Here is a 9,744-nt window from a genome sequence, read left to right on the forward strand (position 1 = left end):
AAATTCAACAGGTGACTGCAATAAAAATTAGTACTGATTTTAGGTCTTGAAAAAAAATGATGAAATTAAGATTTGAAAATTTGAAAATTTCATGAACTGAAGATGAAAATTCCATTTGTGTTTCAATCTAATGTTGAATGTCCTGCAAAACCAAACATAAGAAGTCCAAACATTATTATCTGACTAGTTAATCAGGGCTGACTAGTTAATCTTTTGTTTCCCTAAAAGCATCGTAAGCTAAAGTTGATTATAGCTCAATTTGGTTTCAGTGGGTCTACGATGCTTTTGGAAAGCACAGCCCTGGTTATGATAGCCCCAGTGAAGAAACTGTATGAGCATATACTTGTATTTATTTAATTGGTTTGTAAAATGTGTTTTGTGTTCTCCAGCCCTGTAGCCGTTATAGCTTATCAAAGCTGTCCATGAAGGTAATTTTACCACACTTTTGCTCAGTGGTGGCGGAGCTCTATATACTCCTATGGCTCTCTTCTTGCTTGTTTCTTATCTTTACGTTCACATTCTATGTTACTTCAAAAGCTGGTGTGTGCAATGGCATGCTAGGCTAAGCGCTTGTGCTAACATGCTGGGCTGTGCTCGGGGGCTTCGGCGCATGAGCTCATATGCTTGTCCGTCTGCGTTGAAAGCGTCTTTCCGATCTTATCATTTATTCAAGCAGCGCAGGTAGTTCAGCGTTAATTTTTCATGTCTGACAAACCGATGGATGTAAAGATGAATGTGAACATGTTTAAATTTTTAAGAAACAACCACTTATCTATCTTGGGCACCATCCCATAACTTCTCTAAGAAAATGGACCACTCTGTTGTGTTTAAATCCAGTCGAATTGCTTAAAATCATGTTTGAGTACCCAGCAAAAATAAGGTTGTGCATATTTTCAAAATAGATTTTGGGTTGTCTGAATGATTTGTTGACTAGTCAGTCATAAAGAAACCCTGTAATTAGTGTCCATCATACATAAAGGCCGGTGCTTTTGTAGAAGGTACACTTTTTTAACCTAAACGGTGTCAATTAGTACCTTAATAGTGCATATTGTAACTAAAATTGTACACAATAGCACATTTTGAAAAAATATCATCAGTGACAGCTTTAGTACCTTTTTTTTAACAGATGTTTTACCTGTGTTTAGAATGTTGCCCTTAACTGCATGGTGTTTTAGGTTCAACAGAAATAAAATGACCTGGCAGAAAATTACAGGTGAATTTCAGTTTTGTTTAGTTTTTTTTTTTTACAGCTTAGAGCAACCTCAGTAACTGACTAGTCTGCTGTTGAGTGATTGATTGATCATATCCGTTCCCAATATCATTATAATTGCATGTGTGATACATTTATCTAGTTATATGTTTATAAGTTTTTTTTTTTTCTGGTGTTGTCAGAGCAGCAATACGGTCAGGTGAGGACTTTCAACAGGCTGCATTCCAGCAGTTCCTGTTGCCTCAGTGATGAAAAGTAACGTCAGTCGACAGGAATTCTGACACTCCCTCAGTGCTTTCAGGCTCATTTCAGAAATCTATTGTATATAATTCCATTAGAATGAAGTGAGCCATACAGTATCTACAACAGCAAAAAAAATCAATCTCTTTCATAATTGTTAGGAGATATCGGTCATTTCTTAAACATTCTTAACAACAATATTTAATAAACAAGTAATGTCATTAACCTAGCAAATTATGCAGTATGTTTGTAAAATAATGAAGATGTGTTAAAATAATTTAACTTGATTTGTTGTCCTTCCCACACTGAAACATGTCAATTAAAACTAAAATAATGTTACTGTTAATAATGTGTGTGTGTGTGTGTACCTGGTGTTCGTTATGGAGATCAAATGTCACTAAATTATAGTTTAGTATTATACCTAAAAGTATAGTAAATTTGGACCTTGTAGGTTCTTTTTTGGTCCCCGTGAGGAAACAAGCTTGCTAATACAGAGTGAAGTTTAGTACTAATGTGAAAATGCATTTAGGGATGGGATTAGAGTAAGGAGTTAAGGAGAGAAAATACTGTTTGTATTAAAAGTATAAAAACCATTACGCCCATGTCCCCATAATATATGTGCATGTGTGTATCCTTCATGAAATTCTAACTAAAGTGCATACAAACAAAATTGTACTTGTCTACACAAGTACATCAGCCTTTGATCTAGGCGTCCTAAATACCATAGATGGTTAGTGGGTGATACAGTATGTTTAGGTTGCAGGCAGATATAAAGTTCACATCTTCCTTGCAGCCCCCTAAACACAGTTTCTCTTCTATAAGAGAGTGACAGAGCTATTTATAAGTCTTTCTTATAGTGATCACATGCATTCAGGGAACATGAAAGCAAGACATTGAAAATGTCATAAGGATCACTGGTGATTAGAGATGATGCCAGCTGGAGCCTGTGGGTGTCTTTATTACAGCAGCAGGAAGAGAATCCGGCTCACTTTCTAAGGACAAGGATACTTAAAGCAGGGCAGAATGCTGTGTGGGAGTTTGTTTTGGTGCTGAGCTCCATTCATCTACGAAACTTTCTGCAACATAATCCAACTTTGAAGGCTTATTTTCATATTTTGAAACTTGATCTGATTTTATCGATATGCGGGTATGTGCCATTACACAAACAAAAGAGGATATTTTTAAAAATGTTGGTATCCAAACAGTTGATGGTAGTTATCGACTTCCACAGAATCAAAAAAAGTCAACAGCTGCCGTCCACCGAAAGAAACTCACAATTTAAATGAAAGATGTATCCTTTTTTTTAGGGTCAATTATTATTCTGTTCATCTTTTCTCCTCTTCTCTCTTACCGACTGTGATCTCTAGACTTGAAAAGCCTTCTTGCGCACACTTTTTTCATGATCTTTTCTTGCCCCAGTTATTTTCTTTGAGAGCCGTAAAGTACGTTTAGTTAAATGGGATGTTTAAAGGGTTACTCCAACCCAGGATGAATGTTTTGTCACTAAGATCACGATTTAAGATATTTTAGAAGAACACTGGGTGGTGTTCACGCTTGTGGCTGTCCCGTTGACTACCAAGCAATGGACACTGTCAAGAAAAGTATGAACCATAATGTTACGAAGCTACAAGAATACAGAAGGAAAACAAAAATGATGGCTTCATTCAACAATTCGTCACACAGTATTGCTGCAGTCAAATAGCGTGCTCTGTTTGGTGTCGGCTGCAAAATAAGGATAAGTTTTCTAGGTGTATTTACTATTTGATTTGAAAACAGCTAATCCTTGTGGCATGGCTTGTGATATAGAACAGTGCATCGGGCATATGCTCTTAAAATTGGAGCTACAGTGACGGATTGCTGAATAAAGTCATTATTTTTTATTTTATTTCAGTACAAAAAGTATTCTCGTAACTACATAATGTAATGGTTTTACCACTGATGTCAGAAGGAGCATTTATATGACATCTTTCATACTTTTCTATTTTATTTGGCAGTCAACGGAAGCCAGAAGCCTCCCGTTTTCATCTAAAATGTCTAGCTTTTGCTGGTGAGGAACGATATGGGGGTTAAGCGATTAATGACAACATTTTTATTTCGGGGTGGAGTAACCCTTTAGTATGCATCAAGTCATAACATCTCTTTTTCCCTCTCGACAGTGTAATCCGGGAGACCTGCGAGCCCTGCGGAAAGGCATGACCCTGTACCACTCCGAATCACAGCTGTCTTCCCTCCCCCAGAGGCAGGAGGCCCTGCTGAACGTGAGCGAGCCTCTGAAACTGTGCATACACGTCAACCCAAGCGTATTTTATTTTGTTTTATTACGTTTTTTTATGTATTTATTTTTTTTAATCATCTGAAATGTTCTGTGACTAATGTTCAAAAGCGCTAAGTAATGCAAATTGATAAAAAAAAAAGTGTAGAAAGTTTAAGCTTCGCTTCAAATCAATTTGGTTAGGCTGTTTATAATGTTAATAATGGATGTCAGTATAAGTAATGCTTGTTTTATGCGTATATTTTTTTATTCTAGCTTTGTTTTAAATACCGGTGAATTTAAAGGATTGTTTGTAGAGTGAGGGGAACTAAAATGTTTGTATTGTTCATAATAGATCATTTCTAAATTATTCACTTGAGACCATTTATGTCTATTCGCTAGTTGCTTATTAGCAGGCCTGTTATTAAGTTTATTAGTATTTACAAAACCTATATTCTGCATGACCACGTTCTACATCTCTAATTCCAATACCTAAACATAACAACTTTTTTTACTAACTATTAATAAGCACTATTTAAATAAATAAGCTAACTATTTATTAAGGCAAAATTTAATGGTTTGTTAGTGGCAATAAATAAAATAGTGTGACCATTTATTTTATTTACCAGTGTTTTTACCTTATTTCTGAATGCAACTTATTTTCTCAGATCTTTAAAAAAATATTTGTGCAGAATTAGTCAAGTCGACCTACATTTGTGCATAAAATTGTTATATAGAAGAATAAAAGTCCTGCTGGGTAGTAATGGGATTCTGTTTAATGATTAACAGTGATAAAAACAAACTTTTGTTGATGTATTTGTCTCAACGCAAATGTATTCAAATATTTCTATTGTTTAATTCACTTGGTTATCAGCTTTTATAATCGTAAAATTAATTAGATTTAAATTTGCAATAATCAGTTGACAGCCTTCTAATTAAGAGGAAGAAGAAAAAACTCAAACTAGATATCATGGGACATTATTCCAAAATGAAAGCGCAGTCTAATCGGTTTGGCTCTATTCAGCAACAATGTGGGGAAAAAAAAAAAAAAAAAAAAAGCAGATCCTCGGTGCATCAAATCTTTCATCTGGTATAGTCTGCTATAGGCTTTTCCTGTATAGAACTGGAGGCACTTTTCCTACCTTTGAAATTTTTTTCTCATTTTCCCTTGGAAAATTAGCAGACCTACTGAAAATACGCTGAATGAATAAATGGAAACGCGAATGCGTCTTTGAACATGTAGCCTTCAGCCAGTGCACAGGAAGTCGCACCACTGTGTGTTTCATGCTTGCTTGACAATCTTGCCATTGTCAGCTGAAAGTCTTTACAGTATTAATGCGGGGCTTGAATTGAATTTCTTTAAATTGTTTTGACTCAGCATCTCCTTTGAGAAAAGGGTCGAGTGCCCGTTTATTTTATTTGACCTTTCATGTTTTATAGATTTTTGTTGTCAAATCTAAGCAGGGAACGAAGGCGTTAAACATTACCATCACACGTTGTTTGGTGTGTAAAATCAGCCAACGATTAATCAGTGATTAACGATTAATTAAAGACAGCTAATCTCAGCTGATTTAGTTCACTAATGGTTTAATTACTTTTCATTGCATAAGCAATTAAATCATTCGCATTTTATTTTACGAAAATAACATTGGCCACACTTTCTTTTAAGGTCCATTTTAATAGTCAGTAAGGTTGTTTATGATTAGGAGTGTAAAATATCATGCAGAATATGTGATTTATACCAATAAATTAGTATTAGGCAAACTGAACTAGTTAACCCGTAACTAAAATGATGCTCCATTCGTTTGTTTGCATTTTTCTTCTTCTATATTCGTTCTTTCAGGGCTATTTTTTATTGTCATATCACTATCAACATTGTTTACTTGAAAAATTGAATTGCCTTTTCTCTATTCTTTCTTCATTATCAGACACAAAAACTTTGTCGACAAACCGACAGCTGACATTAAATTTCAAATTACTTGGAATATAATTTTACATAGAATAGTACATCATTTTACACATATTATAAAAATGCAGATTGCATTCAATCTCAGTTTTGCCATCTAAGAACTGACACTACAGTTTGTCCTCTTTAGTCAGCACTTATTAGTCTAAACAGAGTGAGAATGACTTTGCTCAAGCATTTAAAAATAGGTTTCTGCATGGTGTTTCTATGGGAACCGTCTGAAATTATGGAGACTTCTTCTTTCCAGGAGCTTTGATTGATAGGCTCGCTTATGAAAGGCATAGAGAGGTGTATTAGATGCATATTAGATGATCATGAACACGGCACCCAGCAAAACACGTAAGTGTTTTTTAAAAGGGGTGTTTTGCAGTCACCACCAGCATGAATGTATTCAGATCATGTCCGGCTCTCTTCATGCGGTATGAATGATTTTTGTCCTCTACAGCTGTCTGGGCAGCTGATTTGGAGCAAGGATAAATGTTTTGCATGGAAGTAGTTTTCATTATGAATGATCTACATATCTCTGAGTTAAGACAGATAATTATCAATGATGAATTAATTAATACATCATAATAAGATAAGATGATGATGGAAAAATATTCACTCCGTTCACTCTGCAGTCATCTTGGCTTATATGTACATGAAATAGCAATCATCAAATTTCTATAAAACTCTTGGTAACATTTACCTCTCTGTCCTTCCTCTGGTTGACCATTTAAACCAAACTGGACCCACTAATGACCAGTTATAAACCAGCTACCATGTTTCAATGGTTTTTAGATGATGTTTTCCAGCAGGATGTTTTTAACTTTGTGCCCTTAGGTTTGATTTGAAAAGTGGTTACAGGGAGGTAGGAGACAACCCTGAAATTTATAATTTTTCAAACAAACCAGCAATTAAATCGGTGAGTCACAATCACAGAAAGATCATATTCAAAATCCTGGAGTTGAAAAAATTGTGAAAAGAAGTGGGGCAATATAGGGAAAATAACATATCACATAACTAAAGTCAGATTTTAAACATCTTCTGACACATCCAGTTCCTAGATAGATAGATATATATATATACTTGACCCTCTATCGCTTGCATATTTATTCACTAACTGCTAGTTTTTCTTGAATAACTTAACTCTAGTTTTCTTTTTTTATTCCATCTACTTGTTTATGAAAAAAGAAAATTGCTATGTGTACTGCATTAAGCTACCTAAGACTTGTCATAGAGCTTACATGTTGTTGATCATTTGTTGGTTTTGATTAATTCTGTGTCCTCATTTTGGATAAAGGCGTTTGCTAAATGACTAAATGTAAATGTAAATATTTCACTTCTATCCTCTGTACCCCAAAATTGCAGAAATTATTCTAATATGCTGCTAACTGTTGGTTACATTTACCTCACTGTACCTCCATTGGTCAACCATTTAAACCGATCTGGACCCACTAATTACCAGCTCTAAACCAGCTACTATATTTCAATGGTTTTTAAGTGATGAATCTTACTGATTCCAAATTTTTGAACACTAGTACATACTTCCATGATACAATATCCAGTTATTATTACTGGTATTATTACCAGTATTTCAGCCAGGAACAAACTAACATTTGTTTTCTTCTCCAGGGGACTGGAAGGCTACAGACCAGTGAGTCTTCTCCTTCTACCGGGTTTGTCTCATCCGTACAGAAACCTGAAGCTGTGGTTCATGCCATGAAGGTACACATATTTCCACACGTAATCAAACATTTTAATGTCAAAAAAAGGCAGTTCAGTACAGTTACAGTATGGCTGTTTGAGCTGGTTTTAATTTTTTGGACAATATACTGTATTTACAGGTTCTGGAGGTCCATGAAAATCTGGAAAAGCAGCTTCCAGAAGAAAGTGAGGAAGACCTGAGTGAGAAAGAGAAAGCCATAGTGCGAGAAATGTGCAACGTGAGTGTTTGCTTGGATTTTTGTGATAAGTCTGTCATGCTTGCCAAAACACATTATGCACAATCCAAAACTGCGTTGTCCCATTAATTTAGCTGCTAGTTTAGCCTTAAAACATTACTGATCGGTCCTATCAACTTTAGCAGCTCTTGCTGTACACCATATTAATCTTTACATATTTTTATTTGTTAGCAAATCTTTATAAAATTTACCACAGAACAGTGTTGTTCAGCTGAATTTGAGAACTGTACGCCTAATTTCTGACATTCTCTTGTGTTTTATACAAATTATTGCATTATAACCATTATAAGAACAACGGTAGATAACAAATGCTTTACAATACCATGCTTGATTAGCAGAAACGTCACAGAAATGTTCCTTTATGGAACATTCGTTAAAGCTTCCCTTCACAATGAAGTGTCACAAAGTGTGTGTAGATTATGGAGGGTCAGTGAATGGACAGGTCGGTACACAGAGCTCATGATAGTTTGATGTGTTTGTTGGGCCCCTTGGAGGAATGTGGGAATGAAGAAATCCAACTCTGAGCACAATAACACCTCTGTCCCACTCACCTGGAAACTCCTGGCCTGTTCAACACCATTGTGAACTCTGTTCTTGATGAATGCTTTGGCTTGTTTGCACTTACTTTGGGTGATTCTTGCATAATGTTAAATACGCCAATGGAATAACTGTGACTTTATGTGAAGTAGTTAGTAAGGTAGGTGTTAGGTTTAGGCATTGGGCAGGATTAAGGATGTAGAAAATGGTCATGTGGAATATGTGGAGTATATAAGTATTAATAAACAGCCAATATTTTAATAATAGGCATGCTAATAAGCAAATAGTTAATAGTGAGAATAGGTCCCTATACTAAAGTGTTAACCTGTGGGGACACGCAGTGAAACATTAGCAATGAAAAGGCATGGATATTTTTGCAGCTGATCCTATATACATTTGTTGCATATGGAGATTCCCTTTCAGATGCAAAATGTATGGGAGGACTGTATTTAAATATGTAATGCCACTAAGCTTTGCAGTAGTCAGTTTAATGGTATGCAGTATTATTGAATGCCCAAAAAAAGAATTACCCATTTTGCTCTTGACATGCCTACAATAGCTGCTAATTTGCACTGCTCTTTTTAGTTTGCATTGGTCTTTCATTTGCAGTTGTTTCAATTGTTTGTAAACCAACAGCAGAAGCTGCTGTTGGCTCCCATCAACACTTTTTTTTAATCTCAAACTAATTTGTAAATCAGGCCTTAAGATTTAAACACTTGCAAAATGTAATCAATAAATTCAAATCTGAAAATGGTAATCCATATTCTAATTGTGCAATTTTGATGTCTAAATTTACATTACTTTGTTATTTAGAAAAAATATTACACAAAATTAATTGGTTAATTCTGTACAATTTCTAAATAAGAAAGGAGAGCACTAGAAATGCAACAGCTGATGCATGTATTACGATGGCGTACAGGATTTTTGACTGCACTTTGTGTTCAGGTGGTGTGGCGAAAGCTTGGTGACGCGGCAGGGTCGAAGCCGTCCATCCGACAGCAGCTCTCTGGGAATCAGTTCAAAGGTCCTCTATAGCAGCTCCAGCACATAAGGAACATCTCTCCTTCTGGTCAGCCATGAAACTCCAGCAGGACCAAACTGAGAAATGCTCACGACATCAACAGCATACACAAACACTACCATCATCCAATGAGTTCAAATATCGCCATTAACATTGGACCGCTGCACTCCAATTGTGAACATGTAAAGCAATAATCCGCATTGTTTGACTATAAAAATGTTTTTCTTTATTGATGAAATGGTATGAATTACCAATTCTGGACTATTCAGTTGACAGCTACCCAACGGTCAATTTGACCGAATGTAGATTCAAAAAAGAAACACTAAAAGGACAGCGTCATTTGGGACTGGACCCATGATGAAGTGTTTACAACTGGCAGCTAGTCGTGGTCTGTCAGCTTGCCTCTTTTGTGTTTTACCTCATATTATTGTTTTTACATAACAGTGACGTCAGAAGACTCATTATTGTTTTCTCACAGTCTTTTGAACAAAGTTGGGTCATCAAACCGTGTTTTACTCCTTTCAGAGTGATATCAGATGATGCTCACTAACTCCACTGTGTTCTGGTACCTTTCCT

At 35.7% G+C, this 9,744-nt stretch overlaps 1 protein-coding gene across 4 annotated transcripts in view; it reads left to right on the forward strand.

Annotated features, from left to right (window-relative positions):
- The window catches only part of LOC122324320 (coiled-coil domain-containing protein 85C-B), a 35,690-nt gene extending 26,299 nt beyond the window's left edge, over window positions 1-9,391 (forward strand). For 2 of the 4 annotated variants that reach the window (XM_043218641.1, XM_043218642.1), the window contains exons 3-7: window positions 390-428; window positions 3,607-3,708; window positions 7,282-7,374; window positions 7,494-7,592; window positions 9,093-9,391. In XM_043218641.1, the coding sequence (XP_043074576.1) occupies window positions 390-428; window positions 3,607-3,708; window positions 7,282-7,374; window positions 7,494-7,592; window positions 9,093-9,182 (423 nt within the window). In that variant the 3' untranslated portion in view covers window positions 9,183-9,391. The remainder of the gene's footprint in view (window positions 1-389; window positions 429-3,606; window positions 3,709-7,281; window positions 7,375-7,493; window positions 7,593-9,092) is intronic. The other 2 variants (XM_043218643.1, XM_043218644.1) reach the window with 1 other exon arrangement.
- Window positions 9,392-9,744: the final 353 nt, after the last annotated feature.

Source organism: Puntigrus tetrazona, chromosome 20 (assembly GCF_018831695.1).
Source record: "Puntigrus tetrazona isolate hp1 chromosome 20, ASM1883169v1, whole genome shotgun sequence".
Classification (NCBI taxonomy): Eukaryota; Metazoa; Chordata; class Actinopteri; order Cypriniformes; family Cyprinidae; genus Puntigrus; species Puntigrus tetrazona.